At 35.7% G+C, this 15,843-nt stretch overlaps 1 protein-coding gene across 2 annotated transcripts in view; it reads left to right on the forward strand.

Annotated features, from left to right (window-relative positions):
- SLC12A2 (solute carrier family 12 member 2) overlaps positions 1-15,843 on the forward strand; it is a 52,898-nt gene that overhangs the window by 24,196 nt on the left and 12,859 nt on the right. The window contains exons 10-20 of one of the 2 annotated variants that reach the window (XM_042866214.1): positions 1,451-1,599; positions 3,359-3,466; positions 4,602-4,725; positions 6,058-6,159; positions 7,272-7,427; positions 8,325-8,424; positions 10,142-10,253; positions 11,852-11,992; positions 12,202-12,308; positions 14,148-14,227; positions 15,558-15,698. In XM_042866214.1, coding sequence (XP_042722148.1) covers positions 1,451-1,599; positions 3,359-3,466; positions 4,602-4,725; positions 6,058-6,159; positions 7,272-7,427; positions 8,325-8,424; positions 10,142-10,253; positions 11,852-11,992; positions 12,202-12,308; positions 14,148-14,227; positions 15,558-15,698 — 1,320 coding nt within the window. The remainder of the gene's footprint in view (positions 1-1,450; positions 1,600-3,358; positions 3,467-4,601; positions 4,726-6,057; positions 6,160-7,271; positions 7,428-8,324; positions 8,425-10,141; positions 10,254-11,851; positions 11,993-12,201; positions 12,309-14,147; positions 14,228-15,557; positions 15,699-15,843) is intronic. The other variant, XM_042866215.1, reaches the window with a different exon arrangement.

Here is a 15,843-nt window from a genome sequence, read left to right on the forward strand (position 1 = left end):
ATTTGGCAGGAGCATGATGCTTGGATTAGAAGACTACATTTCAAGGAAATACTAAACAAACGTGTGTTGATTTGAAGACTATGGTAGTCAGCTACTTTACCTGAAGCAAATTGTGGAAAGATCTCATGCAACCTACCTTAAGAGCTGTGTGCAGTAAATCTTCAGAAGAATGGAAAGAGCAAACAGTATTTGTATCTGGCCAGCCTTTTCTAGAAGTGATGTCATTTTCAGAAATCTCTATAGCTTTATCTTCATGTGGCCGGAGCGCAGTTGTAGGTTGGTCTGAGTAATGTAGAACCTCTATTCCCAGCCTCCCTTCTCCATGTGACAGTGGTTTTGCATATTCTCAGCAATACTTGCCATTGTGTTTGGCATTCTCTGTTCTGCTCCAGAGCTTCAGTGGTTGTCCAGATTTCCAATTATTCACAGAATAATTGAATTAAAGTAATCATCTTGTGCATCTTACCTATGATAGAAACCGTTTTCATACATGTCACACAAATTAGTTTCTGAGAGTTGTATTAAAAGTCCATGCCGTATCTTAGCTATGCTGCCTTCCAATGAAATTGACATTAGTAAGTGTCATCAGTGTTACCACTAGTGATACTTCCTTTGCAAAGATGGTGGTTTTGCTGGGCTTCTTCTATTGGCTAGCATTATAAGGTAGCTCTTCCAAATACTCTGTAGCAATTGTGCCCTGTGGAGCGTAATTATGTACTTTATTTCCTAATTAGATTGACCACAGGCTTCTACTGCCAAATCTGAATACTTTAGAACTTGAATCCACATGAGCAAGAGATTGATCAATTTGCTGATAGAATACTTTGATCAACTTTCAGATGTAAGAAACTGCAGTTTTTCATGTTGCAAAAGGAACACTTTGCAGACCAACTGAAGATGAAAGTGTTACTGAATCAGAAATGTGCTGCTCTAGTTACTGCCTGTGTCTTGCAATTAGAAATCTGGTAATCTAAAAGACTGGTGCTATTATGGATGCGAGAGGTTATGAAATGAATGAAATCTAGCTTTTTTTTTTTTTTTTTTTTTTTTGAGGCACTGGACTATGAATCAGGCAAATGGAAATCCTCATGTTCTGTCCCCCTCCACAAACTATTCCACATTGTATACTTCTATTGTAGAGCTGAGGAAATCATTAAAACTTGGAAGAAGCTGCTAATATGACTGAGTAATAATCTCTAAAGGGGAGTATATTTTGAATTTAGCTGACTGTATGTACTACAGTGAACAGGGAATTTCAGATTGAACAGAAAGGGCTTAGAAAGAGGAAGAATTTTAGTCCTTGAAACAGAAATGTATTAAAAATTGTTAATGCCATACTTAATGTACCTCTGTAAGAAATATGCTTATGTTGAAAAGTATTGGAGTTTGATGCATGTCTGTAAGTTTGGGCTTGGTCTGATGCTTATTTTTGTGATTGGGTCCACTCTAGGCTCCTGTGTTGTTCGAGATGCCACAGGGAACATTAATAACACCATGATCACTGAACTGACAAATTGCACTACTGCAGCTTGCAAGTTAAACTATGACTTCTCATCCTGTCAGAAGGAGTGTCACTATGGGCTGATGAACAATTTTCAGGTATGAAGCTTTTCTTACATTTGCTTGCTGGATTTTGTGGGTTTTTTTTTTTTAATTGCTTATTAAGAAAAATCAGTAGACTAAAAATTCTTACCATAAGTACAAAGTTTGTCTGAAATACTAAAGTAGTACCCTCTAGAAGGCATGAGAAGAGCAAGGTAGCTATGTTAAACTTCAGCCTGTTTATACTTGGGTGTTTATAAATATTTACTTTTCTCCTTAGTTAACTGCATAGGTTAGGTGTTGAGACTGCAGCTTGCTCCGTTTAGCTGTGAATGTCATCATTCACTGGTGTGGATAGATGCAATCATTGTTTAAGCAATGTGTAGCAATCGTAGTTTGCTCCAGTAACTTTTTTTTTTCTTAGCAAATATGCTTTCAAAAATGTTGATGTATTTTATATTTTTTATTATATTTTATGATAGGTGTGTTTTGAGGCTTCAAGAAATCTAGTTGTAATATTTAAAAACCATGGGCTTGTGGGGCATTCTGGTCTTCAACCTTCGTACATTATAGCTAATTCAGACTTCATAGCTTGTGCTTGTGAATTATTTGTAACGGTCTGAAAGAAACCAAGAAAAACATACTCATTAGTAATTGAATTAAACTTGCTTTATAGAAGTTTCTGCCATACACTTTTCTGATATCCCTACAGAGGTTTGGGTAGAAACTAGTCCATGAATGAAAAGCCCTTGTTTTAATGGGTTCTGTGTTTTGGTCATAAGTACACGTACCTACATCAGGCTGTCAGCCTGCCATCAAAGTAATTACAGTTTTTATGCCAAAATAATGTTCCAGAGCAGACCATTTTATTAGACTAAAATATTTTCTTTTGTGATCTGTGTATCTGTATAGCATTGTCTTGTTCTGGTTCAGGAAAAAAAAATAAATCTAAACTTAGAAACATTTCAGGACTGCTGTTAGAAGGACGTGGAGCTGTTGGAGCGGGTCCAGAGGAGGACCACTAAGATGATCAGAGGGCTGGAGCACCTCTCCTATGAGGAAAAGTTGAGGGAACTGGGCTTGATTGGCTTGGAGAGGAGGAGGCTCCAGGGAGACTTCATTATGGCCTTCCAGTACTTGAAGGGAACGTATAAACAGGAGAGGTACAACTGTTTACATGGGTGGATAGTGACAGGACAACGAGAAATGGCTTTAAACTGAAACAGGAGAGGTTTAGGTTAGATTTTAGGAGGAAGTTTTTCACGCAAGTGGGTGGTAACACACTGGAACAGGTTGCCCAAGGAGGCTGTGGATGCCCCATCCCTGGAGGCATTCTTGTGCTGTCCTTGTAGATGGAAATGGGAAACAAACTGGGGGATGTGAGTGGGAAGCAAACCTAACTTAGGTGTGGCAAAAGATAAAAGAAACCTTCCCAAGATGTTCCCCAAATTCAGTTGCTTTGTTACTTGGGCTGTTTCTTAGTGACTGGATGGTCAAAATGATTTACAGTACATATTTTTTTCTTCCATGGCTGAAGTTTCCTTTCTTTTTATTAGCCCATTGAGACTTGTGCCATCAGTCAGTTTAGGAAGTTGGACTAAATAGTATGTGACAAGCTACTTTCTCTTATTCTGGATCACATAGATGTGAATGTGGCTTTTAAGTGAAGAGCATCAAGTATTTTATATACTTTTTGTGTGCTGCTAATAGTAGCTTGTGTAGTTAGAATATTATGCTTCTTAATATTCTTTAAAAAAAAAAATGACAAAAACAGCAACAGAAAACCCACAGTGAAACAAAATTTTTCTACTTGCAGGTGATGAGCATGGTATCAGGGTTTGCACCACTCATTTCTGCAGGCATTTTTTCAGCCACTCTGTCATCTGCATTAGCATCTCTTGTGAGCGCACCTAAAATCTTCCAGGTAAGTATGGATGCAAAACCGTGATCTTCTCAAGAATAATTTTAATTAAGTTTCAAATCAGAATTCTGGAAAAGGGACTCTTGACGTACTGTAATCATGACTCGTAACTGCTGAGTCCAATAGATTAGTCTGTTTACCTGGTGCTTAAAATGGAAAAACAGCATGCTATTGTTACTAAGTGTAGCCAGAATGTAACTTATGTCAGATCTTAAGTGTGTCTGACTACTTTCTTAGGAGTGAATTATTACGGATCTTTGTAATGTCACTTATCCAAGACTTTCTGCCTTTTGGAACAAACCAAGGGTTCAAATGAGTTGAAGTGAATGAAGTGATGGTTACTCTTGAAACTGGCATCTTAATGGTCATGCATCCCAGGGTGTTTATATGTGGCATCCAAATGTGCTGCTATCCTTGTTTTTACTCTGTGGAGTGAGGGAAGCATAATGTCTAGATATTCAGTAAATTGCTTTTTCATGGAACTAGGAAGTTCCAAGAAATGAAGTACCACTAGCATACCATTAAAAATAATAGATCAGTTAATTCCTCGGTATAATGGAAGTAGAACCTGTAGCTCTTGAATCCTAATCACGGAATACTTCCACAAAATGTAATTGTGAACCAGTTCTTGTTTACGTCTCTTTACGTTAATTTTGTTGGTGTTTCCAAATGAATGCCCCTCCTTCTTAAACTCCTTGATCTTGTTATTTTTATTTAATGTTCTTTTTAATTGAATAAAACTTTACTGTTATCTAGTGGACCTCCTTCCCTGGAACATCAGTAAGTAGTCAAATGTAGAAGAGGCTTCGTTGCAGAATAAAAACAGAAGTGTTGATTCAGAGGAACTACTGTAAATGTTAGGTAAACTTTCCACTTTCTGGAGAAATTGGTTTTGTCCTTAACGAGGGACAGACTGTGAAGTACAGTTAAAGCATTTAGTGAAGAGCAGCCCTTGCTTCTGAAGGATAGAATATTGGAAATGCAAAAAACTGAAATGATAAGACAATTGCTAACAGAATAAGTACAAGTTAGCTTCTTCTAGGAAGATAATATATGCAGTGAAAGACAGCATTAGTAAACATTAATAAGGATATTTTTTACTAAGTGCATACTAACTCTTTCATTTCATTTTTTTTAGGCTTTGTGCAAAGATAACATCTATCCAGGATTTCAGATGTTTGCTAAAGGTTATGGGAAGAACAATGAACCACTGAGGGGATATCTTCTAACATTTTTAATTGCTCTTGGATTCATACTAATTGGTTAGTTTGAAATTAAAGTAAATCTGAATCTCCTTTTTGTCTTTCATAAAGCATTCTTTTCCATCTCATGACTTGATGATATTGTCCCTGAGGTCTAACACACAGCTGATTCCTAAGTGAGGATTCTAACTTTGTTTAGTTTAAGGATTTTCTTCTGTATCCTAAATATCTCAATGCTTAGAACTGGAATAAGTCTGAATTGAACAATAAGTAGATTTCGCTTTTCCTAATCACTTCAGGCATCTGTTGTTACAGTCAGTCAGTGAATGAAATACATTTTGTTTAAAGTAGAATGACATAATATGTTGTAAATATGAAAATTTAGTTTAGATTTTAATAATTAGAAATGGCTTCAGTAAATGGCAAGCTTATATGAACAGAACTTTTTAAAGTGTTCTTCATTTACACTACAAATGATAGAGATGATTGCTGCTGCTGTTGGCAGTGGTGAAGATAGTCTAGGTGAAGGATTACCTTTGTTCTAGGAAGATGGTGAACTAATACTGCTATGTTTGCTCATACGTTCTGTGCTAGCACTCTCAGCTCTTCTTGTTACATTATTTTATCCTTTATCCTGAGATGTTTGTGTATATATGTTGTCTCAACTGCAACAAGGTGACTGGAGGCTTAATTATAACAACTAAATGCTTGCAAATTGACACATTTTGATTGCTACTTTTTAATAGAGAGGGTACTGGTCTGAATTTTTTTGTACCGTACTGCCTTATGGAAGAGCTTGTTGCTTTCCTTTATCTCTTTCTCTGAAGACAGAATATTCATTGCTGTTGCAGTGGAATTGATAAATAATAATGCACTAATGCTAATAACAATAATTCAGATTTTCAATTAAAATGCAAGCAAATGAACATGTTTGTCACATTTGTTCACACTAGTTTTCCTCTTACCATTTGCCATAGATAAGTGTCTCTTGTTCTTACTAGCCTTTTACTCTTTTTTTGCTTTGGACCTAAGACATCACAAAGAAATCTGACTTCTAGAGTTCTTCAGAACCCATTATATTACAGCACTGTTTAATCAAACCATGGTGGGAAAGAAATTATCTCAAGTTATTTTAAGAAAGCATATAGTAAGAGAAGAAGCAGTTGTGGAATGCTTGATGGGCATGTAAAAATGCTTATTTTTAAAAAACTGAAATTTGCATTTCCTGACTATCAGAAGATACCTCAGTTAATACGAGACATTTAACTTAATAGCTGCATTTATTGGAAAGCACAAAGTGATTTTGCCTATGTAACATAAAGTTAACTCTGAAATGTACAAAGCCATTAGATGGTATATATTATAACATTCTACTTTATTTTTGTTCTGCAGCTGAACTGAACGTCATTGCTCCAATTATCTCTAACTTCTTCTTGGCTTCATATGCCTTGATTAACTTCTCTGTGTTCCATGCTTCTCTTGCAAAATCTCCAGGTAGGAACCGTATTCGCAGGTTCAAAGTTTATCTTGCAATTTCTAAATGCAGAAAAATTCAAAAGATATTAACATAAGTGAAAGTCTGCTTTAATTCAATACTAAATGTCTATTTGACTTTCATGACACATCTAAGTTATTCTTAATATAATATGTCCTTGAGTCTTCCAAAATTTGAAGGATGAAATGATTCAGAATAGCTTGGGAGCTACCAGTATTTGTCACTTTTGCTGAGGAAACAGAAGATAATTCAGTACTTGTTCAGTAGCTCTTGAATAGATCTCTAATAATATGCCTCAGCATCTCTTTTCTTATCAAGTATTCTTAAGACTATCTGTTCAAGAAAGTTTTCTTGCTAAATCAGTTTCTGGTGTTCAAGACCCACTCTTTTGTCATCTTTGGATTTCTCTTATAATATATTCAGTTTTCTAGCCCAGAAGGAAGTAGTGGGATGGGCATGTTTTTGTAGCCTTTGTTTGGTATGGGAGGCCAGTTAAAATATAAGACTGTACCAAGGAACAGTACTTGCAAACTATTGTTCACTTGGTCCCCTATGCTAAAATATCCCTAAGTGTATCACTTAATGCACAGCTCTGCACAAATATGTTTGTGGAGTATCTGTATGTATTGATGAAATAGGGGGCTTTTCATATAATGAAAATTTGTGTGGAAATAGTAGAGGTACCTAAAAACAGTTCAAAGTAGAGAGAGAGAGGTATTAGCTGATGACTTACGTTACACTTAGGCTGAGGTTTTGCTTTGAAAGGAAAAATCTATTTTCTTGAAACTTATTGCCAAAGGTACCTCTAGTTTGCTTCAATATATGTACTGGCATGAGCATCTTCAAACTTTGGAGATAGCTTTTAGAAGACAACATTGAGAATTTTTACATATCTGTGCAAGAAAAATGTAAATTATTTTGATGGTGAAAAATTAAGTTTTTGTAAGTGTGCCAAAGTGTCTATTTGTTATACTACTGAAACTGGTGTGTGTTATGGTGAAATGCGATTCAGAGCACTAACGAGGGAGAAGAGGAATAGGACCTTCTTTCTCTTGAATTAAATTATTTCCCCCTCTTTCTTCTCTTATCCTCCAAATTGAATTTTGACTAGGTTGGCGTCCTGCTTTCAAATACTACAATATGTGGATTTCTCTTGTTGGAGCCATTCTGTGCTGCATTGTGATGTTTGTCATTAACTGGTGGGCCGCGCTTTTAACATATGTCATAGTCCTTGGTCTCTACATTTATGTCACTTACAAGAAACCAGGTATGTATAGGGGCCATTTCTGGTTCTAGTGGGCAGAAGAGGAATGTGGAAGATGGACGAAGTGTGTGTGTGCGTGTGCACGTGTGTGTTGGGGTTGGGGAGAGGGGAAATAAGGAACCTAAGTCTGATTCAAACTTCTGAAAGCATAGTTCTAGCCAGAAGTGAAAGGGAGTATTTCTTTACCTTTCCAATTGGAAAAATGATTTTATTAGTATCTGTTTTTTTTTCAGTACACCATTCCTATAGCTTTGAAGAGGAATATATACACTCTTCCTCTAAGAATGCTCTATAACTGTAAGTGAAAGATGGAGCATATCTGAGCCAAAACATGCTGGCAATAAGGAAAAGACCAAATCCTGGGCTGTGTAGTTTCAAGTGTTTGAATCGTAAGGATCATAAGTTCATTGTAGCTATCAAAAATAAATGGAAACAAATAGCAAATACACTGGGAACTTTAATTTCCCTACTTAAAAAAAAAAAATCCATGTAGTACTGCTTAATCTAGACATTGTCCTCTTTACTGCTTAAGTTATTCACAGAAAGTAGTTGACTTGTTGAGGCATTGTTTTAAGGTTGTTTTTTTCCTTTGCTGTGTTGTAGCATAGCTCTAAGCATCTTCTTTCCAAAAGCATTGTTTTTGCAGCTTTGGATTTTATTCTCTTTAATGTTGCAAAAAATTCAGTTCTTTCTTTCTATTTGTAAAATAACAAACTCTTATTTGCCAAAACTTCCATGTAAGTTTTATCTTTAATTGAAATTGCATATGTAACTTGAGGGTTTGTTTTGTGTAGTGTAGAACACATTGAGGTGTAGCTTAAATATTGTGTGTTACATGATTTAAGAAAAAAACATGTTGAATAGCTGTAAGAAAAATACTGAAAATCTCGTATTTTACAGATGTAAACTGGGGATCATCAACTCAAGCTTTGACTTACTTGAATGCATTACAGCATTCTATTCGTCTTTCAGGAGTGGAAGATCATGTGAAAAACTTCAGGTGACAGTTTTATACAACAAATTATTTATGCTATGTAATCAGTAGGGTAGACTCATGGTGATTGCCACGACTTCCATTAAACTGTTTACTTCCTGTAGATTTTTACAGCTTTGAATTTCATTATCATGGAGATTGTCTGGACGTGGCTAAATGAACATTTTATTTTAGATTAAGAGTCCGTTTCAGAAGCAACCCAATAAATGATGACCATCTATTCATTGTCATGCATGATACATCATGTTTTCATGGATTGCATCGTGATCTGTGAATTGTGTTGATTGTTAATGAAACTGAACTGGAAGATGACCTCCCAGCAGCTAACAAGTGTTCAGTCCACATAAGGATCTGATCTAAACTAAAATCACAGAGATGTGTGTACTGTCCTAAACACCAATCTCACATTAGATATGTTCTCATTGCTGTGGTAAATGCTACAACTACAGACATGTTTGACACAACAGAAGGAGTGAACTGGTTTGTTATCAGCCACTGACAACAGCCCAGGAAGAGCTTACTGAAATAGGCAGTATCTTGCATTATTTATTCCACTTAATAGGAGCAGGCAATTCCAGAGGAAATATGCTCTAAAAAAGCTGTTTTAAAAAAAAAGCATGTTGGCTTATTAGACTTTGAGGAAATAGTTTATGAAACAGCTCTTTCTGAAATCCATTAAAATCCCTGATTATTTACAAACACGGTCTTACCTCTGATGCTAAGTTGCACTGTTGTCAGCAAAATAGTCTGACTTCAGAAACTGATTTGTTGTTGCTTAGCCATCAAGAGCAGCAATTTTCAGTCTTAATGCAAATCTCAAATTTGGCATAAGTAATTTATATTATCTTGCTATGATTAGTGTAGCATTGTCTCTAGTGGAAGTCTGTTTTGGATCGCAGACTGAAGAAACAGGCATTACAGGAAAATTCTTGCCAAGTAAAACTTCTTGCTTGTACTGATAGTGAGTGCTCTGCTGGCCAGTATGCGTTTTAGGTTCCGTTGGAAGTACTTCAGCTCTTTTGTTCAGAAGTTTGTATATAACCTTTTGAGTTGTAAACTTCACTAATTATTTTGTGAGGAAAGTATAGATCTTCTTGCCAGGTGTAAGCACAGGAGCTTTAGGGTAATATTTTTTGGCCTGATACTGGCTTCTCCTATGTAGTTTAGAAAAAATAAATTTCCTGGAGCTTCTGGAGAGATGGATACTTCACTGATTCTTGTCTTAAAAATAAAGTCTTCTACTTGATCTTTATAACTGATCAGTAAGAATGGCTAGAAGAACTGAACTTGCAGTTGTTTGGCTTCTCAGTGCTAGCAATGAGAGGAAAAATTGTGTAAGGCCACTTTTCCTGCATGACATAAGAATTGTAAGCTAGAAAGTGTAGGGATGTGACTGACTAATAGGGGAAGAAATTTACCTGCCTGGCTTAGTCTTGTCTAAAGTCTGTTTCTGATCTTTTTAAATGTGTAAGTTTTCAGAATTAATGGGATTTACTGATTTATTTATTTATTAGAAACCAATTGATCATAGATCTGCTGACAATTGTGGAAGATTGATCTTTGCTTAATTTAACATAGTCTTGTAAGAATAGATGAGGTTACTGTTTTCACTGAAGATTGTGTTTTTGGGACCAGCATTTAGAATAAGCTTTTCTAAACTATATAAACTCTCAAGATAAACAGTACTGTAACTATTTCTCCCAACTCTTATTCACAATTTTAGGCCACAGTGCTTAATAATGACAGGTGCCCCAAATGCACGTCCAGCTTTACTTCACCTTGTCCATGCTTTTACCAAAAATGTGGGCTTAATGATCTGCGGCCACGTACATATGGTAAGTGTATTCTATCTTTAAAGTTATATTGTGTCTTTTGTTGTTTTTTTCCTTTAACAAAACTGTCTCTTTCCGTTTTAAAGAAAAGCTATAGTATCCTGGGGTGTTGAAGTAGAGTAGGATCTATTCATGTATGTGTCATCACCATTCCCACTTAGGTGTGATGCAATTTTAGGGAGTTATGAAAGTTGTTAAAGCAGCTATTACAGACATCTGTGCGGTATGCTTTTTATATAATCTACTTGTACTTAAAGGGATCTTGCTCTGGTAAACATGGAGGATATGTATGAAATATGGTGGAGAAGGGGGATACTTTGCAAAATTATTATCTTTGATCATTTAGCACTTAAATTCCTAGCAAGCCTTATAGGAGTAAAGTGAACATTGAATTATGGTGTAGGTCTCTTTCTGTCCTTGTATCATTTGGTCTTAAGTATTCCATCAGGCCTTGTTTGGAGCAGTATGTGAAAAGTTTTCCTCATTGTGTTTCCGTGAAGCAGATATATTCATTGCTATGTTAATATTTCTTATACACCCTAGCCTAAAGAAAGTCTTACTGAGTAGTAAATTTTGTATCATTTAGCTGGTAATTTAGAGCTGTTTTTAGCTTCTAACTAGCTTTAATCCTGATTTGTTCCACTGGCAAGGTGAAACAGTGATTATTTCTAGTTATTATTAACAGTTTTTTCCTCCCCTCCTTCTGTTTCTGACCAGCCCTGAGTATTTCAGTAACTTTTCCTCATTTCTGTCAGGATGTGAGAGTCCTGGGAATGGGGAAAAGGTTTGTTCTTGGGAACGTAATTTCAGCACTTATTGCTACTTCACAACAACAACAACAACAAAAAGCAACAAAAAATGAAAAACAAACATAATCACTTTAAGCACAAGAACAGAATGTGTCTGTCTTCTACTGAACACCCGTAATGGTGGGACAGAAGGAAGCAAACTTCAGATTATTCATCACAATGCTATTCTGAAGAATGATTGTCTTAATACAAGGTGTTTGTTGTACTACCACCTATCCCAAAACTGCAATTAGCTGCATTGTAGCTGTTGCATCTTTGGTAAATGTTACTGAATGCACTTTAGAGCAGTAGGATCACACAGTTTTTTGCTAGATATTTTAGTGTCACTCTTTTGCAAATACAGTACTAAGAACATCTAAGCAAATGTAACATTTAAAGTGTGACTTTAATACAAACCTTGGTTACTCTTCTATATGCTTCAACTTAACCATACTTTCTAAATAAGACTTATCATCTAAAAAAAAAAAGAGCAATACAGAATTGTATGCTTTTAAGCAGATATTGCCCAATTCTGTCTTCAGTAACATAACTTGAGCATTTTGGTGTCTACAAGGAGCACAGCGATACATACTGATGCAGGTCATTAAAAGAAAAAATGAAAGAAAAAATGACTTTGCAACATGTTTTTTTTTTTTTTTTTACAGTCACAGGCAGAATTGTAGTCCTTTTTCAGATAAGTTTGATTTTGATTCTAGCATTAAAGTAGCTTAAAAAAAAAAAAAAAAAACAACAGGGCTTTACTTGTGCTCATAATTCTTGTTCACTTTCCTTCATGTTTCCTTGTTTTGAAAGGGTCCTCGGAGGCAAGCCATGAAGGAGCTGTCAACTGATTTGGCTAAATACCAGCGATGGCTAATTAAAAACAAGATGAAGGCTTTCTATGCACCAGTGCATGCAGAGGATTTGAGGGATGGTGGACAGTACTTAATGCAGGTGTACCTCTCTTCCTTTTTCTTAATGAAAACAGGGACTTCTAATGTCAAAAAAAAAACCAACCAGAAATGTTTTTACACTTTGCTGAAGTATTTTCATTATGTAAGGTTATCTTAAACTCTTCAAAGCTGTATTTTCTGCTTGAAATAAATAATTGAACCTTTACTAGTGTCAGTAACACAATTTTAAATGTATTATGTTCTTCTTAGGCTGCTGGATTGGGTAGAATGAGACCTAACACTCTTGTTATTGGATTTAAGAAAAATTGGCGACAAAGTGACATGAGAGATGTTGAAACCTACATTAATTTATTCCAGTAAGTAGAAAATGCAGAGAGGTTGCATTTGTGTTCCATGTCAGTACGTTTCTTAAAAAGTGAAAGAACTTCTACCCCAATGTCCTTGTTGCATAAGCTTTCCTCCTGTGTTTCAGATAGACTCGTCTATACTGCAATACAGAAAAGCTAGGTTTTTTTCCTGGTACAGGAATTATATAAGCAACTCTTAATAGCTTTAGCAGACCCGATTTCCACATAACTCCTCCTGCCTCCAGAAGGAGTTGTGGCAGTAGTCTGAGATTTAACAATTCCTGTCTTCGGTGAAGGAAGTAGTGTCTTATGGTCTAATGAATTTAACAGACACATATTTTCTGTTGAAAGTGGGGGTTTTCTTACCTTTTTTTCCTCTGTGCAGATTAGGTGTAGAAAATGAATCAAGTGTTGGGCTGCAGCTTTCCCTCTTATAAGTAAGATACTTAGAGCAGATGCACTGCATTGACACCAAAAGTAAAAAGTAGCTAAAAGGTGGAAGAGAAAAGAAATCTGTCTGTACTTTCGATAGTACTGAAAAGCAGACCAGTTGTGTCTGAAAATAATATTGACTGCTACTACTAACATTTTGGAAAAACATTTATGTAGATATTTCTTTTTGTTTTCCTAACACACTGTTAAACCTGTTTCATCTGTATTTTGCATTCATTTACTATGCTTTTAAAAGAAAGATGGGAAAGGGATTACAGGCAGATTCTAGAAAAGGAAAAAGCACACCCACTCAGTCTTCCAGTTTCCTTAAAAAAAAAAAAAAAAAAAAGTAGGAGTACAAAATAGATTGGAAAATAAGGTGGTATGTTGGTGAGTTCTTGGGTTTGCTTTTTTCTTTATTCATCATTTACTTTGAAATGTCTTGTACTGGGAGAACTTTCATGTCCAACCCAGTAAAGTGATTCTCTGCATCACACAGAGAAACCTCGGGAGACAGTAACTGCAAGGCAAGTGTGTTTTCAGAAAATTTCTGGAAAATTGAAAGTTTCTGAGATGCCCAATGCAGTACCATAAAGATCTGAAAAATTAAATAATGGGCGAAACTACTTAAATTTATCTCAGTTTTTTTGCATTTGCTATGAAAATGTTGATAGTTGAAAAACGTTTCTTTAGAAGTAGTGAAACTTAATGAGAAGTGTTGAGTGAAATCTTGTAGAATTCCTCTGTGGGAAAAACATAGGAGTTATCTGAATTAGTTGTAATGAGTTGTTGTAATTTAAAGATTGATGAATGGATAATGCGAGCAATATGATATGGTTAATTTTATATTAGATTAGTCCTAAATCTCTGGGCATTCTTTTTGTTCTTCATTTCACTTAGACTTTAATTCTGACTATTAGTCAGTCTTTTTTTCTACAATAATTAAGATTCCTTTTTTAGTTTCCAGTCTTTTATAAGAGTGAGTTTCTTCCCCATCACATACAATGGGAATAAGTATCTAGTAGCTGTTCTCATTATAACTTACAACTTCATAGATTGCTTTTAATACCCAGATGTTTTGGAAGTTCGTAACTATCAGGAAGATCTCAAATCCCTTCTTTGATGCCTCATTTTGCAGCATCACTTACATTTTCCAGTTCATCTTGTCATCATCTGTATGGAACTTGAATGGCCTGTTACCCTTTTATCATTGTTCTATATAGGACAGAGTCAGAGGAAAGGTAGTAAATAACCTTTCCGTGTGTTCCTTTGGAATTGAAACTGAAATTGTGACAAATGCATGATTTGGGAGTTTAAATGGCAACATTTAATCATTAATATTTGTCTACAGAGGGCATATAAAGTAGACTTTGTGGGAAAGAAGAGGTAAAATGTTTTATGTTGTTTTCTTTTTAGTGATGCCTTTGACTTTCAGTATGGTGTGGTTGTCATCCGCCTAAAGGAGGGTTTAGACATTTCTCACCTTCAGGGGCAAGGTAAGATTTTGTTTCCTGTCATTATTAGCTGTTACTCCTTTTAAAACCATTTTCTGAAAATACTAAATGAAGGTAGTTTATCTAAAAAAAAGAAAAAGTGAAAGAAGGCAAGACTCTCGCACCAGCCTTTTCATAGAATAAAAGCCATTGAAATGAGTGAGCCTGAAATGTGCAATAAAAATAACCCATGTTCAGCAACAGAATTTGCTTTTCTGTGCATTTCAACTATTTGTATTTGTAAGTTGTTACTTTCAAAGGAATTATATTTTTACTGAAATGATTTGAAGAACAATATCGGCATTAGGTATTTCTAGATTTGGGCTGCCTGATCAGGTAGTATGAGTCACGTGTCTCTCCCTTCTTCAGTGCTCCCTTTGCCGCTACGTACTTTAGAGACCACAACTGCAGTCTGTTGGGTTTCGAAATGTGTCAGGAAGGTGTTAGTACCCACTGAGACAAATAAGTTTGCTTTAACTCTGGCAGTTACCAAACAGCTCCACTGAAGCGAAGTGTGGGGAAAAAAAAAAGGAGCATTTTGTTTGGGAACCTTGTGTAAAGATAAACTTCCATTTGGAATTAGAGTTTACAGTCTTTTTATTGCATGTAAAATGTTTCATGAAATACATTTTTCCCCTTTTTGATTGTAAAGAAAAGGAACCTCAGTGTGAGATGAAACCAGTAGTTTAACTCCATTAATATAATGGCAGAAAATGCAGTGCTTTTTTGGTGTGCTTCAAACTTAAGGCATCTTGTCAGCGTTATGTTTACACTGTCTGGATTTTTGTGCTTGCTGGTAACTGATACCAAAACCCAGTATTTCTAAGAGGATTTTCCCCTTGTGGGGAACTTTATCTCAATGTGAAATATTTCTAGCCAGCAGTTATATTTAGCTCCCACTTTCAAATTCTATTTATGCTAGAGGTACTGTCATTATAGTGCTAAACATTTGCAAAAAAAAAACAAAAACAAACAAAAAAAACCCATAATGTAAATGGTAATGAGTACAAAATGAAACTTGTACTTCCTCAATGTGAGGTAGCTCTGTTTGATGTTTAGCCTTTGGTAATGCATTCAAAACTCAAAATCTCTTGGAAGGAAGTAGAGACTCAAGCTCTGTTCAGAGCAGGTACCTCTTTGTACTCAAAAGCTGTTTCAATTGTGGTGGAGGTTTATTTTTGTTTTTTTTTCCCTCTTTGCTATAGCATGACAGTGGCAGTGGAGTTGAGCTGTTTAGCTAAATGCAAATCATCTCAGTATAGGCACATACCTCCATCTTCTACCATCTGGGACAAGTCAGTGGTTTATAATGTGTTTCTTTGCTTTCCCAAAGAAGAGTTACTGTCATCCCAAGAAAAATCTCCGTGTTCCAAGGATGTCATAGTAAAGGTGGATTATAGCAAGAAGTCTGAGACAGACACTTCTGTAGCTTTTGTTCCATCGTCTAGTGAGAGAACTCCTGCTCTACATAAAGGTAACTAGTTAAGGTAGCTAATTGCTAGTTAGCAGTGAAATTTGAGTTCTCATTCTTTCTCTCATTACCTCTTCAGTCCCTCTCTCCTCCTATTTTGTTGTATCTGTGAAAGAGAAGTTGTCATGGTTTTGGGGGCACTGATGTC

Source organism: Lagopus leucura, unplaced genomic scaffold, assembly GCF_019238085.1.
Source record: "Lagopus leucura isolate 7727_CA_CO unplaced genomic scaffold, USGS_WTPT01 Super-Scaffold_810, whole genome shotgun sequence".
Taxonomy (NCBI): Eukaryota; Metazoa; Chordata; class Aves; order Galliformes; family Phasianidae; genus Lagopus; species Lagopus leucura.